At 36.6% G+C, this 20,383-nt stretch overlaps 1 protein-coding gene across 1 annotated transcript in view; it reads right to left on the bottom strand.

Moving 5' to 3' along the window:
* Positions 1 to 20,383, bottom strand: part of LOC107220538 (neuropeptides capa receptor) — a 32,962-nt gene that overhangs the window by 8,410 nt on the left and 4,169 nt on the right. Inside the window, exons 2-4 of the mRNA XM_015659183.2 lie at positions 18,429 to 18,710; positions 1,572 to 1,662; positions 504 to 703 (exon numbers count right to left, since the gene is read on the bottom strand). Coding sequence (XP_015514669.2) covers positions 504 to 703; positions 1,572 to 1,662; positions 18,429 to 18,710 — 573 coding nt within the window. The remainder of the gene's footprint in view (positions 1 to 503; positions 704 to 1,571; positions 1,663 to 18,428; positions 18,711 to 20,383) is intronic.

Below are 20,383 nucleotides of genomic sequence, written 5' to 3'. Positions count from 1 at the left end.
CGATACGCCAGCGCGCGAAAAAGACAATTCCCGTCGGGAATCATCTTGATAATTCTCGTTTGCATGTTTATTTTTTGCGTGTCAGAAACAGATACCTATAAAAATATTTGTCAAAGACTGTCATAAACAGCCGATGACAGCTGTCAAAGGAAGTTTTGTTTGCTAGATGCTTTTTGTTTCGTTTTCGGCATCTCACTCCACCGCCAACTTCATGCGTATACTATTGTTATTATAATCTTTTTTACCTGTTCATTTTTTCAGAACTTTTCTATCAGATAGAGAGAAGAGAAATGGTAGAATAAAAGATAAATAATGAAACACCAATTTGGTTCGATTTATGGCATCAGCAAGGAACTCCTTGTCAGCGGTTGATATTAATGTCCGACACTCAGAACGATCCTTTTGGATCTCTTAAGGTCGATGTACGTCATAACCAAGGTCACTCGACTCGAAGCTGTTCAAGGCGGCGAATAATAGTGTATTAAACGATGATTTGTGCCAACCTGGAGGATAATCCAAGTAGTTGATTTTCATGTAGACACCGAATGGAATTGCACAGATAATTCCAACGAGCCATGCTGCCAGGATAAACCGAAGCGGTCTCTTCAGTCCGCTCATTGCGTGAAGGTGCAGGGGATGACAAATCGCTAGGTATCTTTCCATCGAGAAGGCCACGATTGTCAAAACCGATACGTAGGATGACCTGATGACAGTCGGATACGCGGATCAGTGATACAGTAGTTGTTATTCAAAATTTATACCTAGTAGAACATGGAACTTGTTTTTTTAGACACGCTAATTTTTTATACTTTCGAACGAATGCAGATCTTTCAAAAGAATTATTGAACTCTCGGTGAGTCTGTGAATCGGATCAACTGAGAGACTTACAAAATGAAATTTGTTGATGAAAACTTACAGACTTTATATTCGGGCGAACACGAGCCATATTACAGAAACTATTTATCGGTACTGTTTATATAGCGTTGGAAAGACTTTTCTAGAGAATTCAATTCAAATCAATTCATGATTCATGTAAAGACAAACTCCCAAACACAGAGCTACTAGGTCTTTAAAGAAAGTATCCGATTCTCATACTGCACAGCAATGTGGCAGTGATTCAACGAAAAAGGTTTAAACTGATAAATATGACAAAGGGGCACGGATTGAAAAAAATTCCAAAGGGTCGTAGGCAGTGAGCTGAATATAAAAAAGTCTGTTTGAATACACGTTCCGGTATACATGCTAATGATTCTTTTGATGCCAACACGTGGAGATAGGATTTGTTGAATTTAAACCAAGTGTGACGGTCAGGTATTGCAAAAATGTTTCTCAATTTTCATGAAAGAAATATGTCATTTGACTCAACATAAGAGTGATCGGAACTGCATAATCTGCGTCATCAAGCAAAGCCACATTCATATGAATTAACGAAGCACATATTTCACCCTTGGTGAAGTGAGCAATTTTTCGTTTGTTGGTACTTTATAATAATCAGATAACCAACTGCCTGATTATAAAAAATCTCGAATGCTAGCAGACTCAACCCTGAATCTACCATTATTGTGACTTACATCTCAGAAACGTAAGCTCTGAGCTTACATAATGCCAACCCAAGTGTCCAAGGATACTGCCGCCAAAATTGACTCAGCTCGTTAGGCAGGCCTGTAAACAGAAAAAAACATCTCCATTAGAAAGGTTTAATTTAAAAAAATGTACAGGTCATTCGATTTCATAATAATATTGACCTCGGTGAATTTTCCGTAACATCACGTAATTCTCAAATTTTTATCTCGAAAAAACTGTACGAAAATATAGTAAAGTTCAGTTAGTCAGCAGCGTAGTCCGTTTACTTTTGAAAAAAATTTAAGTCTGCAGAATTACGTACAGAAAATTTCAGTGCACAGAGAATTACGAACGTTGGCTTTGAAAGAACGACTATACTTATCAAAATCGAAAATTCATTGCACTTTGTATTTTTTTCTGAATTATCTGAAGGTTGAAATACAAAAGTACTGCAATTCGTTTGTGAATTTAGGCTGTAGAAAAAGTCTTTCTACATCTTGACATATTGCGCAAGAACTGATAACAATGTTTAACTACGTCTTATTTGAATCTTCGAATACAAAAACTGCGCTCTTCCCAGTGGAAAATTGGAAATCAAAAAACGTAAGTGAAAGTGATGGTTTCCATTCACTCCGGTGTTTTCTCCAACATCCAAAGATTCCTGTAGTTATTGCAAGTAACGTATTTAACTGCATAGAAAAAGTTCACGAGCATCGGCTTAATCAAACTGAACCTTCTTCTGGCTCTTGCGAAAGACTCTATAAATAATATTTGAACGAACAATGTAATTAAGTCTCTTCAAGAATCTCTTGTTACCGAAGTTATTTCAAAGTAACCCCGCGCAAACCTACATAGCCACAGTCTTCCGTCACATACGTGAGATGAGGGAGCTAGGTATACTGCAAATGATACTTATAAACTTACTGATACTTAGAGTGTGCTTAAACATTTCAAAAGTTGTCTTGGCCAATCCCTGATAAAAATGAGCGGATTTTAGCAAGTCTTATCGGTAAAAAACAGAAGAATGGGTTCCTGTTCACAGTAATCTTGTTTCATTCGTCCTCGATTGTGTGAATTTGATTACAAATATTCAAACGTAACAAATTACATTTTTTTAACGAGCAGAATAGAATTTTTACTTATTATACAAAGCACCGTAATTCGAAGAAATATTGTCAACAAAGCCTCTCGTTCTTAATTGGACTAATTAACTACTTCATGGCCTTGCATCTTTCCACAGTGAAAATCCAACATTGGCTGTAAAGAAGTAATGAAAACAGTCGCGTTGCACTCAACAACTAGCCGTCTATGGTCGTGGATGCTACGCTATGTATATCGATTCACGGATAACAATTAATGAAATTCCATGGGCACAATACCGTTATGGAGGGAGCAGAGTCGGATTCAAACAGATACTTAATGAGGTTATCCAATTTGTCTCCACTTCAATCGTTGAACCAACCAGCCAAGTTCACTTGAATTTTGCCAGTTCCATTCCAACTACAGCTGGAATGGATCACTGTCTGTTCTGCCCTTTTCACTCAAGTGATCCTTAAGCATCTGCTACATTCTCATCGAATCGCTCACTCTTTCGGTCTGTGAAGGATACGAATACGGACTAAAACAATTAGGATGATAAATGATAAAGACGGCGATCGTTATAATTCGCATAGTTTCTCGCACTTCAGAAAACTTTAGTGACTCGGGATTTCGGACCTGAGTCGAAATTTTGATCCCACGGTAGATATATGCATGTAGTAAGTAAAGCCTTATTAAGTCGTTATTCAAAGCCTTGAGACCTACGTGCTCGATATTTATTTCTAATATGATCTTCGACATCCCACTACAACCTATTCTGGCCCTACGTGTCCTACCTAATCCTTCTACTACTATTTACGACCTTAAAGTCCTCGCGTATCGCAGAGCGTTTGGTCAACAAGTTTTTCTTCGAAATTTTGGCACAGTCCTGATTAACTTTTGCGTCTGCCGCCAGGGGCGCCGTAGCGCATTTTGTTTTCGCGTTTGAAAGTGTTCAATGGATTATTATAAGTTGCGCTAGAATATTGAGATTTCATGTCAGCTGAAAGTGGAATCAATCCCTCTGTGACGATAATACGTGATTGTAGAAGTGTGCGCGAAACTTCGCCCATAATGTTAGCTGATGTTGACCAATTGTGTGACTCGACGAGAAGAAGCCTGACTGTTATACACACCAATTTCATTCCTCGTAGTGGAGCAAAATTTAATACGTCATTTCCATAATTCTAAACTAATTTTTACATTAATCTTCGAAAACGAACATCTCACAGGAACGGTCTGACGATCGCACATAAGAAAAAACACTATAAGTGGATGTTGCATCAATAACGGAACCTGTTGGGTCAAACTTCATGCGTAAGTGATAAAACCGTTAATTTAATTTAAAAAACTGTTGAGAATAATTAGAAATTGTGAAACAAATTAAAATACAACAACCAATTGATAGAAAGGAAGAAATTAACTAAAAGGGCGTGTTTCACTCTGTGTATGATTGTGCTAATGAATGTACGAGTGTGTAACTTTAAATGTAACGAAATCGATGATTTAATGTCCATATATTTATATGATCAGAGAGTTAGAAAAGTGAAATTCATTGGAATGAATGATTAAACGATTTCTATCGTTATTTATATTTTATTCATTTAATTCAATGTCAGATGTAACAATGTCGTATTTATCATCTTTCTCGTTTTTTTGGTATGCTTGTCCATTTTATTATCATTACCGAGTCAAATTCTTAACCTTCCCCTCGCATATAACTGTCTCTATATCTCATTAATATATATAAACAAAACAAATATTTATACTTCACAACGAAAAATTGTAAACCGGCAGTATTAATATTAGGTACTGCAAATGAAACATGAGTCTCGTGACTAGAGAAAAACGTATGTATTCTTATTATGCGGCCATTTAATGATAAACAATAAGTTGTATCAGGCCGCAGCATGCAATACCAAAGCACGCTTCGTGTTGGCCACCCAAACCTTCCAACCAACATAGGTGCATACGACTTTGCCTAAAGAGTATTAGTGCGATGTAGTCAGGACAATGACATGTTATCAATAATCAATATTCCGTATATTGCCACATAGTGTAAAGTTATTCAATATCATGCTGTGATGCAAATTATTATAGATATTATCCACCGCTGCTTTATATTCATCGGTATTTGCTGTATGCGATAATTTTTTAACGAATATAATACTAGATTTTACGGTAAAGGATACAGAGGTCCTGCGGAGGTCTTGAAGACGTTCTATTTTGATCCTAACCGTGAGAGGAATGGAAACATCTGCCAAGCTTAGGCCTAGAATAGCATCTCTTTTAAGTACAAAATAATCCTCCGTTGTTCCTATTTCATCCCCTAACGAACGCAAAGTTGGGTACACACTTGAGCATATTTACGCGCATGCAGTTCGTGCGGGAAAATATGCTCAAGTCCGTACCCAGTTTAAGACTTTGCAGGCCTACGTTAGAGCCGAAATTTCACCTCGGGGAATTGTTATTAACCCGTTTTACCATACCTTTCAACTTTCGCGAAATTAGGGTACTTCGAAAAGTGGTGATGTTATTCGATTCAAACTTGGAGTGTTCTCCAGGTTCGGAACTTTTGACTTGTATTTAAGTTGAGTTCAAATCGTTTAACTCTCACCGCTGTCACGCAGTCGCCAAAAGAGTTAACTGCCAGATATTCAGGAAAATGAGTAGAATTCAATTACTATTAACTGTCAGTTTTTTCGATGTACGTGGTCTGCTCGCTTTATAATGATAAAATAGGTACAATGAAAAATAACTCGTATGAACGTAGAATACGGGCAACCACTGCTGTCCCTGATGCTTGCATGTTTGTATTTTCCCTACCTTGATTTTGATTCTCCTGCCTATCTCGTGGTTCGCAAACAACGACTCAAAGTTACGTTACGCTCTGCAACGTCGTTACGATTAAAAGGGAGATAAACGGTGAGGGAGCAACTTGCCTGAACAAACCAAACGTGAAATGATGTTTGAATTTGCATCGATCCGTGCAGAAATGGAAAGAAATTCGCTCTTGCCTCAAGGGAGTGCCCTGGTCGATTTCTACGTTTACGTATCTATCTCCAAATGTCAGAGACTTAACAGTCCCATTCTGTACGCAATTCTGAACAAAAACGCTTCAACGAATTTTCATTTGATGCGGAAATAAAGAAACGGCACGAATTCTACGTATTTACTAATGCGATTCCGTAGAATCCATGTCATTTCTTTATTTCCATGTCTAAAGAAAATTTGTCGGAGTGTTAATGTTCAGAATTACGTATAGAATGGGGCAGTTGTGCCCTTTTTCGCATTTGAGATACGCCGACGCGTGGTTACGTGCACCCCCTTCAATTTAAAGATTGTGAATCAATGCGAAACCGTTTTCAACGTGCGACTCTACTTTAAGACAAATCACTTCTTTGTTATTTACGAAATTGAAACGGATTGATTTTTTAAGACTACCCCACCAATTGAACAGTAAAGCTTTTATTAACAAAGTTGAAATAAGTAGCGACCCGCTAAGAAGATCCGAAGCTGGCATTGCTTCGTTAGCATTGAAACGACGTGCCTCATTCCCTTCGTGAATAAGATTCTTCGATTTCATTAAACATGGTTCGTTTACTCAAAGTTCATGTCTCAGTGGACTGAATTATTTATGTATAAAATCTTTCGCTGGATTTCAAAGTACTCTATCGACAGTCGTCATCAAATCTTGTCGAACTATTTAGGTATTCCGGCGTCAGAGTCAGAATAACGACTGGAAGGAGTTTGACTTGTGGTATCTGTCACGTGACAGAAGCCTGTGCCAATTACACCGATTTTTTTTTAAATGCTCTCTCTTAAACAAGTCGTCAACGGAACACGAGATCCTCACAGTGGTCCAGTACTGGAAACCAATAATCTACATATACGACGAGAATCGATCCATGGATCACCGAAACCTCTGACCAGAGTTCATTACGTTGCAATGGATAATGCACAGCGTAAAGATAACAGCTAAGTTAGAATGTTAAGAAAACTTCGGTCAATAAATGCAAAGAGAAACAATTTTGACAAAGAAAGACAATTCAGAAGCATGGTTTCAGACACACCTTTTTCGTCAATAATTTATACCTTGAATAAATTTCGGATCATCGAATGGATGTATGAATGATTTTGCTCACATACCTAAAGTTGGTGTTCCATATTATATTTACAACTGGTTAACCTTGAAATTAATAAAAATAATCATTGTTCAACTTTGTGCAAGAAAAGAAATTTGTTTATTATGTCTGTCGTTTGGTAGAAAATAAATATTACAAGCGAGGCTGTGAAAGCGTGGATATATGAGATCAAGCCTCGCTTAGGACATTCCGGTTCACAAAACTATAATTGCAAATCATATTTTAACATGTGCATAATATATCGGTATGACTTTATTAATACTGCTTATAATTCTGAATAACAGATCTATATGCGCTAGACAGGTGAAAAAATCCCATTTGAATAATCGTGCCATTGGCAAGCACACAAACTCTTAATACGATGTAAAATAAAATGGCTTAGTAATTTTCCAAACATTTTTCACTAGATGAATGCTGTTCGGCTAATGGTAAAACTATCTTCATGGGATTTTTCCGTACCCCAAAGCACCGTACGGTAGTAATATTTTCTTATATTCTCTACCATATTCTATCCGTATCACGCTGAATATTCATGAACGAACTTCAGGTGACGTAGGAAGAAAGAAATCGGAGTAAAAAAACGACACGAAACTCTGCCAGAAAGCGGCGCTTTTACACCTTGGGAATTAGAAAACGGACCAGCGACACTTTAAAATTTCTACCACTCAGGATACTGTAAGTTTCTTTAAATTATACCTACTGTGAAGTTGAACCCTTGAGTGACGTTCGTTGAGGGAATATTTGATTTTCTTACAAGAATAAGGACAAAAAATCGCCGCGTTAAAACGAATCTTTTTTGAAAGATTGGTTGATATCAAAAGAATTTTCTAAGTGTCCAGTTTCGATGCCAAGCAAATGATAACGAATTGATACGGATTAAAGAAAGTTTATATTAAAATAAATAAAACTTGTGAATCTGTACTGATAATTCAGTACCGAAATTCTTATAAGTAGCTTAAATTCTATGCAAAAAGTCCCGTAAATTATAACAAGTCCGTAAACTAGTGCAAAGTATATATTTCTGTAAAGGGGAATTAACATATACTAGAGACAGAAACTTCAACAAGTTAATAGAATTTTCGTACATTTAACAATTGAGGAGAAAATTTTACGACTGTTCGACCGTGATCGAAATTCATGATAAAACAATTATAATATTCCGTATTTATTTCAGGGCCCTTTTATATTCTGTCAGACTAATCTATTCGAATGTGTACAGACCTCAATTTAAACTGATAATTTTCAGTTACCAATTTTTATGTAAAATTTCCATTGAACATTGATTTCATGGCTTGTCCAAATTGATAATTTTCCGAACGCATTTTCTTAAACTGTTTTTAGCATGTTGCCATTATATCGCAGCACTTTAAGTGAAGGTAAGTATTCGCAAGGTCTTGAATTGACCAAAAAATTGTTCGCCAAGTTGATTCGATTGCTTGAAGCTCTTAGACTGAAAGGTAAAAATTTCATCGGTATAGATGATGCTATGCTAAAAATACTGGTAAATACGTTGGCGTTGAAGGAAAATGTCATCATGCAAATGTTTTACAAATCACCAATTGTAAGTGGAGTCTAGTGATAAGTTAGTTCTAATTTGCTGTTCAGTTTCTAAGTGGGTCCGCCGGCTATTCCAACTCAAACTTTGACGGGACTTTAGTTCAAGTGGAGACAAATGGACGGTATGTCGAATTACATTCAGGTATTGACAAACTTTAGTAGACGTAGAAACCTCGGCTACGATCTACTGAAACGTAGTCGTGGTTTTGAACAAGACCTTTTCATGCAAAGTTCATCCCGAAGTTACTAATGCAGCGACTCGCTAGATTCCTTACGCTTTATCAAGTTTTTGTGAAAGCTATCCGAAGGCAACTACCCAAAGCCCGAAAAAGTATGAACACCTCTAAAGAGAGATTTAAAAAGTCTATATTCTGGCCAATTTTGGAATGGGCACAGATGGAAATAGAAGATTTCACGTAGTAGCAATCTTAATAAGTATCTTTAAACTCATGCGGTATTGCTACCCTTACCGACCGAGCAAACTCGCCATTTCTTCTTTCCATATTAAATAACAAACGAACGGAAAGGAATCAAACGTGAGCTTGTGCGGTCGGTAAGGGTAGAAGTACTGCATGACCTTAAGAGGAAGTTGCAGTCGATTTTGACGAAAAATGAGTATATATCTGAAACGATGCTACGTAGCGGATTGTTTCTTTGGAGTTCGATGATTTATCAATATTAGGATCTGTTGAAGTCATATAAATCATCGAAATCTAGAAAAAATCACTTTTATGCGTGCACGTGTCACTTTTTTTAAAATATTCTCCGAGACTACGCGTCAGTGTTTTATTGATTTAAGAGAGTTCCCTGGTCCAGAATTCAAAAAGGAGATACAACGTTATTATGCTTACGCTGGTACTTATCTCAATTATGCCACGTCTCCTCCGCTTACATTTTTCAAAATGATGGGTATTAAATTAGATCCTAAATGAGCGGATGATGAACTTTAGATTCTCTTTGACGTTATATTCCAAATTTACATTCGTAATCAGGTATTATTCACATCCTAGCTAAAGATCTGGGTGAGAGAGAGGAAGTCGTGAATACCTCAATAATCAGTCCTACCTTTAACCATTTCACGTCAAATGGGACTGGAGAGTTAACGACCCTTGAAATCTGACGTGGCTGAAGGTCGAAATGAGCGAGAGGAAGTCGTGAATTTCACAATAATTAGTCTTACGTTTAACCGTTCCACGTCAAACGGGACCGAGAAGTTGACGACACTCGAAATCTAGCGTACACCTCTCGTGACAACCAATGAAATTGCGTGAAATCGGTTCAAATCCTGCCTAATCGTATGAAATCTTTTGCAATCTTCGAAGTTTTTGAAATAAAAAAAAAAAAAAAACAACTCCATCATCCCATGAAACCGTGATCACAAGAAATCTTGTGCAATATTTCCTTCCATTTTAAGTAACAGGAAAGAATTTTTGTGGGTATCGCTTCTTTTATCTGCTTTTTCAAACTGCTTTAGGATACTATCCATACGTGCGTGACCGTCGGTTCTCAAGTGTAGTATTGAAAGTTTCAAACCTCCTGAATTATCTGAGCTAATTGCATAGATTTCTTTCGTATACGGTTGGATTCGTACCAAGACCAACCACGATATCTAATATTGAAAGCGATAGGTTTCCTATAGAAAAATAAATTTGAGGTATCGTTTCATCTTCCCCTCAAAACTCTAAAACTTCTATCAAAAACTTTTTTTTCTGCGAAACCCATTTCTCCGAGATATTTGATCATATTCCTGTTAAATATCAATCGAAGCGTTCGGGAGAACAGAAAGTGGTGAGGGTTTGGACCAAAGGGATCGGATCGGAACCACGAGAAAAAAAGCTGTCTACCTGTGTTTGCTCGATAAGTCTAACTACGCAGTCCATTTCCGGAAACGCTGCCCGGCTATATAAAAGCCAGTTGTCTACGCTAGAGTCCAGTTCAAAATCGTCTCTCGGCAAGAACGCGTCTTACGAGCGAACAAATCTCAAGTGCGATTACTGGTAGTGTTGTGTCGAATCATCGTTAATTTGAGGTTTGCCAAGCAGATAGAGTTATACGTATCAGAGTTTATCTAATCGTTCAAATGTCTGTATTTCTGTACAATAAAGTTTTCCCCTTGTGATATCATCGTTAGAAGTGAATTCTCTGAATTATCGAAGTGGGCGCTTCTAATTTGAGAAAATCAACTTCCACAAGGCTCGTTTTATAAATCACCTTGCCCAGGTTCCCCGGCAAGCTTCCTTGTGGATCTGTCAGAATCTATCACCTTGTCAAGTTTCATTGACAAGTTACATTGTTGGGTTTCGAGAAGCTTATCGATACGATCGATCTTATCTATCTTGTATATCTAAATTTCACGTTCGCATTCATCCCTCCTGTACCTGTTATCTGTATAAATGATCAAAACACCATAGATACGAGTAAAAGTACAATCCACAATGTTTCTGCGTTTATTTTTCTTCACACTTTTTGTAGGTCTTCTGAGCCAGTTGATCGAACAATTCCACTTAAAAATTGCATCACGTTGTGATAAGCCTCGAAAAACCGAAGCCGCTTAAACGATTGGTTGAGGTAACAAATAATTCAATTGGAAATCAACAATGTAAACGCATGATACCGATAATAGCGGATTTTCATTACTGAAATCGTCGCTTCGAAGATTCGAAGCGTTCCGTAATTGATACCTTGTTTCCATTTCTTGTTTCTCGAATTGGACGAGATAAATTCATGCCTCTATTTCATCTGACATATAATATTCTTCTTAGCTTGCGAAATCAACCCCACAGTTTAAGATACGAATAAATCAGGATGCGTGATTTTTAATAATTTAATTCTCATCAAAGGAAAATAAAATGCTCAAAACTTCGAGTGCAAACGAACAGTTAAATATGGACGAAAGTAACTTCAAAGATTTCCTTTCAATGGTGTCACATATTGTTGCTACGCAAATTGATACAGTGAATTTAATTTACTTTGAGCATCTATTAGTGTAGTAACCATGCATCAATTTGATGGTTAAAAACAAACTCGACACTTTGGAACAGAGTTCACCTCATAAGTTCAAGGTAAACACACTTTTACCTCGAACTTATGAGGTCAACTCTGTTGGGTGTAAGCCCTGTAGTGAATATAGTTTTAAACAAAGATAAATGTTTAGCACTATTCTCCAGAGGGATGCCCTTAACCCTTCGTTAGGCGCATCAGCTTTCGTAGTGTTTTCGGAGACCCCATTTTGTTGATGAAATATTTACTTCTGAAATATAAATTAAAGGTTTCAGACTGAGAACTGTGTTTGTCTATGCGTCTGGCAATAAGGATTTACGGATTGCACTAAATTCATTACTCATCATAAATAAACAATATTTCATCTGGGAAGTCGAAGAACGTGAATTTTCACCACTACGGACGATATCGCATAAGAATGGTTCTTTTTTAGCACAGTTGCTAAGACGAAGATATAAACAAACCAAAATAATCCATGGCGCAAAATTTTTTAATAAATGAATACAGTTCTTATTGACCTAGAAAAAGTACATTTTTCGACCAATTAAAAACTACACGTAGTGAGAAGAAAAAACTAGATAAATACTTATGAATTTCCAACTTTACATCATTAACATGATCTTCAGCTTTCGATAAAATGTCCGTCAAGACCCCGGCGAAGCTTAGTGACTTATGGTTGCGAAACGAATAACGAAAACAGCGCGCGAACATAAGCAATTGCTTTATTGGAAAGTTTCTGGGAGGTACTGAAAATGGCATCGCCGGAAAAATTGTTTCGCGGCAGCGGAGAAGAAAATAAAAGCTCTGAGGTATCTGCGACCCCCACGCTACTAATGAAGTGTTAAAGTTGCGGATTTATCCTAAACAAAGACGAGGGTGGTGCCTAATGGCTGTGAACTTACCCTAGAAAATAAAAGACCAACACTTAAATTTATTAATACAATAATGTATATCTTATTCAATTTTGGAGAGTTTCTTTTCATAATGGCAGTCGAATCATTTCAGAGCTAGCCATGTCTCGATCACCTTCAACAATTATTCGGATAACCTAAAGAATGTAATGTCTACCGACATGATTGGACATGGTTTCCTTTTCATGGAGATCCAGCGCTCAGGGTAAACTGTATTGAAAAAATAAAGAGCACACGCATGATCGCTTCTTTGCGTGATCACAGTTCGTTAAAAGACTTCTTTCTACAGCATTGGGCTTTTATTTAGGAGCCTCTAATACACGAAGCTCAGCATTTTCATTAGTTTAGAGAAACTGCTTTTGTCATATCTCCAATTGTTTCCGAAAGCAACCGAAAAAGTATTGCAAATAAGAAACGTACAGTGACAAAACCTTTACCTGACAATCGTCACAAATGAAAAAACTTTATCCATTAATCCCGACACACACTAAAACTTGGAGTTTAGTGGGAACGGAGGCCGATCACGATGAATCGTGTTTCGATTATAGGAAAAAAAATCCAACAAAGTAGCTTGTATCGCAGAATTTCTGGAATTTATTTGATTTTTATAATTTACGTAACGCATTAAGAAGACTAAGAATTAGTTCAAATTCCTGAAATTAATGACTTGTAAAACCTAAGTATGCAGGACATCTGTATAAGTAGTTCCTATCTCGTATTTAATTTGCAAGTATTTCTTTTTATAAATTTACCTTCAATTAAACTAATGTTGTTCAAAACTGTTTTTGACTTCGGCTGTGATTTCTCGGAGCATAAAACCTCATAAAGGACATAATATCATTTAGACATGGTGTCAAAGTAGAGTGAAGGTTCTTAAATTTGGATTGAATACCTGAGAGTATGTCCATATGTTAGACGCTTTGATAGTGATATTTATGACAATCGAAAAACCTTATTTGTATTACTTGCTTGCTTGCTATAAACGCGCGGTACACTCAATTGAATCTAAAATATATGCCATTCCGCGATAAGACCATGATACGTTTCAACTCGTTCATGCCAGTTGTGTTGTTTTATCCATAGCCAGAGTTTTTAACTGCTCAAAAAACAAATTTAATCTTGCGTCAAGTTTGTCCAGCCCCTTACAGTCCAAAGAACGAACGGCGGTACTTTCATTGTCATTTAAATTATACAGAACCGCGTCAAGTTGCTTAAGCTCTGAAAAACAGCGTACCTACCTCGGGACATTTATATCGTTTTAGACCCGAGAAAAGCTTTTCAGATATTTCAGCCCGTTAAAACCACCAGGATTAAGCTTTTCAGTTTTGTGGAGGTTCAACTTTGCGCATTTCAATTTGCCCAACAGGCCGAAACTGTGCAAGAATACACGGTTATTAGGCTCGCATCGATGTCGGGGACTACAGTATTAATAACAATCTCATGATGCATTGTTTTCTTACATTTTCCGAACGTGTCCAAGTTTATCAAGAGAGGGAAAGAATTGATTTATTGCCAACTCATTGTCAGAACGTGCAATGTCTCCGTTAATTGGAAGTGAATGGAAGTAGAAAAGTATCATTCGTATAACCATCGCATCGTCTTCCTTCCGTAAATGTTCGTCTAATCCAGATCCCTTTTTTCGGAAAGTCAACAGTCGTAGTAACTTATTATCCTTGTCCGAGCAAATAAACAACGCAGATGTAATCGCTCGTTTGCGTGAGCACAGTCAAGATTGAAAGAGCTTATTTTCTTCCATTGACATGGTTTTTCTTCTATTTCTTTCTTCTCTCTCTCTCTCTCTTAATGTTATTGTCTGATATGAGACAACCTTGGTTTCAGATTCAATTCACGATAATTAGGAATTCACATATGAATGCAGATCTGCATTGCGTGATTGTTGTCCGATCAAACCATAGAAATCACGTCCTTTGTAATGCAATAATGCAAATAACCTTCCTCTCGTAAGATAGAGGAATCAAAGGAGTCTTAAACTCAACGAAATTGCCTTACGAGAATGAAACGGAATCTTGAAATCAATCAACGAAGTATTTGGCTCATCTATTGAAACTGGATCGTTGGAATCTTTCAGTTCGTGAAAAGCCACGGTTCTGAGCATTTAAATCTTTCTTTGAGTTTTAAGATCGTACGAAATACTTTGAGGCGAGGAGCAAATCAGCCTTGGAAACTTTTTTGCTAAATAATAATAACAATAATAATAATAACAACAAGTGCGTTGAAATGCGTTTCGACCGATTGGTGTTCTTGATTAACTGATGTCTTCAATACGCTGTATTATCTATTTACGGTAATTAGTTAGACTCAGTTGAGATCTGCCGATTCGTTATTGTTACAGGTTGTATATGTATACGAATACCATTTTTTTTTTTCAAAATTTACCGACAACTTCATTTCTACCATCGATCCTCCAAATAGCAGCGTGGGCGGAATGGGCGCGTTTGGAAAAAGATCAATGACCTTCCATCTGTCAAAGCTCTTCCATTCAACGTGACATTTCCTAGTATAGAGGGCATTCCGTTGGCACAGTTTCCTGAAAATGCTTTCAACAGTTTAAGAAAATTAAATTTTTCGCGGCATTGAAGCAGAATGTGATTAAATAAATTATGCCCGATGGTTTAAACGAACTGAAATCCCTTACAAGTTTCGTTTTCGGCTGGAATAAAATAAGAATTTTGATGTGTCTTTGCGAGTTTCGAGAGCGTAAGTCATTTGTATTCATTCGGTCATGAAATTACTGCCATTGAGTGTAAGAGTTTCAAGGGCTAGAACCAACTTCAGAAATTGAATTCATCTTGCGATCATTTGATTAACTTTATCCTAAGAGTTCCGAAAATTTTACAAGTTTCAAAATATTTGTGCGTCGTAGTAACAACTTTACCACAATTATCATTGATTCTGTGATAATATTTTCGAATATTTGGTTAATTCACAAGCGCTGAAGGATACGTGCGATTCGCTAAGAAATGAGAAAACATTGAATCGCACACCGTAATTTAGGCTACATCATTAATCCCTAGTATATTTTTTGTACATTTTCGGCAAGAAAAAAATTGGAAACCCGACAACGTCTGAGTTTCAAAACAGTAGGTATGACTTGAAAACAGTAAATCGTGGTATAAAAAAAAATGGAGAATAATGTAATTTTAGTATTGGGACGTATTTTGAAGTCGGAATAACTTATTTTTATGAATAAATATAATTCAATTTATTACCAAACAATATTATTATGTATAATAATTTAACAACACGTAAAGAACGCTCTGCAAAGTTGAGGGTAACAAAGTAATCGGTCAAAAATTCTTTTCATAAAATCTACAGACACCGTAAAGTAAACACAACTTTTAATTATGAACTCTGTTTACTTTGAGTATTGTAAAGTTCTCTACAACTGTAGAAAAATTATTATCGTATTTGTTATTTCGTTTTTAATTAATTCAGCAAAAAACTCATAACTTGTGAGTGAAAGAAGGCATTAATTCGGGTAATAATCAGAAAAAGAAAGTAACTCCTCATTCTTGCAAATTTCTACATGTGTTGTATTGAATTAAGTTGTTATTTCTATTCATTTGTTTTATCTTGAAAAATTAACTCTTAACAGACTAGAGATCCCAGAATTCTGCAACTCAGCTGTGACTTTCAAAAAACGTAAAATGAAACACGCCCAACCGTAACTAAAATAAACTCTGTTTCTTTCCTCCTAAGATTCGATAAGAAGCTCAGCTAATTTATTGCCAGGAGCCATTACGCAGACATTTACAAATTGAACTTGAGGTTCGCTTAACCATAGTGTGAACTTCCAGTAAATTTTTACGCGTTGAGTGAAGAATTTTTTCTCTCTCATTATCATCTATTTTTGGCTTTTCACAGTCTCTGAATATACGTCATATTTATTTCTACGCCAAATTTGTTATGCCTCGATTCAGTAATGCGCATTATTTCCGTTTATACTTTTTTATAAACTTTATTGTTGTTGTTGTTGCTATTGTTGTTATTATTAGCATACGGTATAAATTTGATATCACGTTACCCGTTTGGTAACTTATACTTATAAATATTATCGACTTTATAATTAACCGTTATCAATTTTATATTTGAAGGTTGTCTCTTTAAGTCAAATTCACTGAAAAAGAAAACTTGAAAAAGGTATAAATTCAGTGATCACAATATTCGTTTCTCGATAAAATTCAATGCACGTACGGCATATAATCAGTGATTTTTGGCATGCCCTGTTTATTTGATTTGTTTTCAATATTACCGACTTGTTATCAACCCCTGAAAAAGTACTTTCGAATATTCAAACGGTGTATTGGGTATGCTAAATCAAATGACCGACTGACGCAGCACCCCTCAATCTATGAACTGTATTGTTCACTTTTAGAACCACGTCAACGTTCCATTCCATCTATACTCGAGGGTCGCATTCAGTTTAATCTTGCGATATCCCTTCGCGTTCCGAGTAATAAATTAGTTTGGCCGTTAATGGCTTTTGCGAGGTCTGCTTGATTGAAGGATCGTTATTTTGCACGGCATGGAATTCCGATTCAATTATTCCTCGTTATCGAGCCATATGTTTGCTTTACAGATATGCTACTGGGTATTTAGGTAGATGAATAATTGGTGATTGAATTAGTAATTAGTACTCAAAGGTAGAGGTGATTATTCATATTGAATTGACAATGCTTTAGTTACAATGGTAAAAAAAATCGTGACAAAATATTTTTTACCCCCCATTAATAATATGTAAATATTGGAATATTTAACCCCAAAAAGCAAGGATGAATATTTTTAACCGTCAGCTAACTGAACATTTCACGTCAATTTCGGGTAAGTTGTGTCAATTATCACTGGCAGTTAGAATTATGCCGCAACACCGCCATTAAGGTGGAATTTGTAGAATTTTAGGGCAAATGTTCCAGCTCTAAATGTTGTAATACAAAAACGTTGTGTTTATAAAGAAGAGTCCTGATCACGTTCATACAATTCCTTAAGTGAAATGAATATAATGTAGAACGAGACAGTTATTCGGTATCTTTGAAATTCACCGAACAGGATATTCTTATCAAATTCTTACGACTGTAAGACAGGATAATGTGTATATTATTTGTAAATAGCTGAGGCGTAAACCCAGAAACGTTTGTAATATGCTGTCACTCTTAGTCGTAATTGCGCCAGCTCACTCTGCCACTGCTTTTTCAGACTTTCTGACCTAAAAGGACTCACTTGAAACTCTTCTTCGAAGCTTTGCATTTCCCCGAGAATCCAGGGACAGAAGTAGCGAGAAGTGCCGTGAAACGTGAAACCTCGCAGAGTGAAACGGTTCACGACGAAACGTAAAAACGGCATTCCTAGATATAATTAAGCTCTCGGCATACAACATAGTTAATTGAATCGCTCCATGCAATGGCCTCGAAATTACGTAAATTATAAACGGAGGATGACGCGTAACGAACACAAACGTAGACTCTGCACAATATGTCTATCAGGCTACGGATCTGCAATGTAAATATCTTAATATAACGGCCTTATCTCAATCACGATATAACTGATAAAGGGAAAAGTGATGGGCATAATGCAGTCTCTCGTCTGTGTTTCCCTCTCAACTCGAATAATTCGAGATGCCGATGTAACTCGGATAACCTTTGATATCGACGAAATTTTGAGCGTTAAAGACAGGTAGTCAAGCTTTTTCCTCATCGATGAACGCTGTCCGAATCTCACGTTTTTTATCCGCTGTCTCTTACCAAGCAGTTGGGACGCCCCAAATGTAAACTTGCCAGGCTTAGCGACCAATGTATTTACACGTATATAGTCCGTTTCTCTAGTTCTGTTGACCCATTTGTTTACAAATCTTCTTACGACAGATTTCGCCCAGAAACTTGATAACGTACACCGATTGACGAGCGTTTAATTATCTTTACATTGCGCAAGCTGTTAGACGATGCTTTCTTATCAATATGGATTCAGTAGTGAGAATTCGCACGTTCTGGAGCGTGTGAATACCGTCCGATCAAAAAAAAAATAAATAAATAATACCCGAATATCTCGCCGATCATTTTTTAATTACGGATCAGACTGCGAAACAGCCGTCGCTGTGATTTTTACTATCATCGTCATCCTTATCATTAATTAACTCTAGTTCTTATTCGTTATAACTCACCAAGTAGAAGCAGAGTAAGGTCGGAAATGGCCAGGCTGAAGAGATAGTAATTCGTCGCCGTTTGCATGGTGGGGTTTCTGATGACCACCAAACACGTCATAACATTGCCGAATACACCGGTAATAAAAATTGTCACATAAGTCAAAGTCATCGGGATGGCAAATTCGAGGTCCAAGTATTTTGGCCCAATACAATCCACGATGTGACTTTCGAAAATGTCCACCGTGATCGGGTCGCCTAACCCATCGGATACATACGAGCAATTACCCATCAGTACCTGATCTTCGTGCGGAATGCGGAAGAAATGATTTTCAAGTATTCGGCTGCTATTCCAGCATCGGATTCAGCATCACTCTCTTATTATAAAAACACAAAGCCCACGTGATGCAAAGCACTTTTTTCGAACAAATTACGGTCACCACTTGCAATTGATGAATATCGCCACAAACAGCTATATTTGTAATGATGCGCGCTTTTATCGAAGCTATACATTTCAATGATTATTTTTGACGATGCTTGCAAGCAATTGTTAACAATAATACGTGTTCAAATTTAACCGCGGAAGTATATTTTTCAAAATTAAGAAACGATCTCACAGGCTTCGATATTTCCGTAACCAGAAGAACGATAGAAGATAGAAGAGGTTCCTTATATTCTGCAGAATTAATGGTTAGTCTGGAAATGGAAAATAGTGATAAACTTAGGGATTAACCCTTACAAGTCGTATTGGTAAGTATTCTTACAACCTATTTTACATCAGTTTTTTGTATATATAGAGAACTTGTCAACATATTTCTTTGAGGTTTTTTACTAGTTCTGATAGTATACTGATGGATTTTCAGTACTCGAGAATAATCATTGCGATATAATGTAAATTATTATCGATAGAAACAAATTAATTGAAAAAAAATCGTGAAAATTGAAGAAATAAGTCATTTCCGACAAAGTTACCCTTCTACATGTACGCGTGTTTTACATAAATTGTAAGTTTTTGGGGTTGATGATTACGAAACTAAAATCGGATTTAAAAAATTCAGTATGTTGATTCCAATCAGCGACTCTGAAAACCCCTGCAGAAAGTTTTTTCACCCTATTCGATCAAATTTGAAATTCTTGTCCACCATATTGGATCCGCCATGTTGAAATTTCAAAATCTGATTTCAGATTCGTAATCAGTGACCCCGAAAGCCATTGGGTACAATCTTGTTGTAAAAGTTGACTCAGCACAATGAGGTGTGATTCAAAGGGTTAAGATGCGTTACTGAAGTTGGTGAAGTTGAATGCAATCAAAATAATATCTCTTCAGGAAAAACGAGCAAATAGTCTACAATGAAATGCCAGGACTAGGAGACCCAGCCTACATGACATCCTGCTTCATAAATGCGTTGAAAGTCTGTTAAATGGTTCCGGAGGCATGAACTAGTACATTAATGAAAACCGTAATCTTCTTTATTATCTATTCCACCCCATTGTCGCAGAACCTTTGTTTAATGAAACTTCGACATCTGTAAAACGGCATTACAACTCGGCTTTATAATCACGTGCTTGACAAATATATTTCTCTCTTTTCATACCTGTACCACCTAAAACGGTAATAATATTATCCGATGGCAATACGATTTCCAATAGTAATAACGTATTCACAGAGATTTTCGTCACGATTATACAGACGGCGACTAACTCCGGGAGGCAAAATTTTAGTCAGCTAGGTGTATTCGAAATTTTTGATAAAGTATGATAAATTATTATTATGACGGTAAATTTGTCATACATTACATCCTACGCTTATTTTCAGCCGAATTGTAGAGTCTGTTGACACATTAAACGAGTACTGATTAATTAAAATTGGGTAAACGATATGCTTATGGCAAACGCGAAGATGAAAGGCAATTTATGCAATTATGATTCCAATTTAGCTATTTGATTATAGCGTTTTCAACTTATTCGTATATTGA

Source organism: Neodiprion lecontei, chromosome 1 (genome assembly GCF_021901455.1).
Source record: "Neodiprion lecontei isolate iyNeoLeco1 chromosome 1, iyNeoLeco1.1, whole genome shotgun sequence".
Classification (NCBI taxonomy): domain Eukaryota; kingdom Metazoa; phylum Arthropoda; class Insecta; order Hymenoptera; family Diprionidae; genus Neodiprion; species Neodiprion lecontei.
Note: the sequence above shows the minus strand (reverse complement) of the source record. Positions and strands in the feature narration are given on the sequence as shown.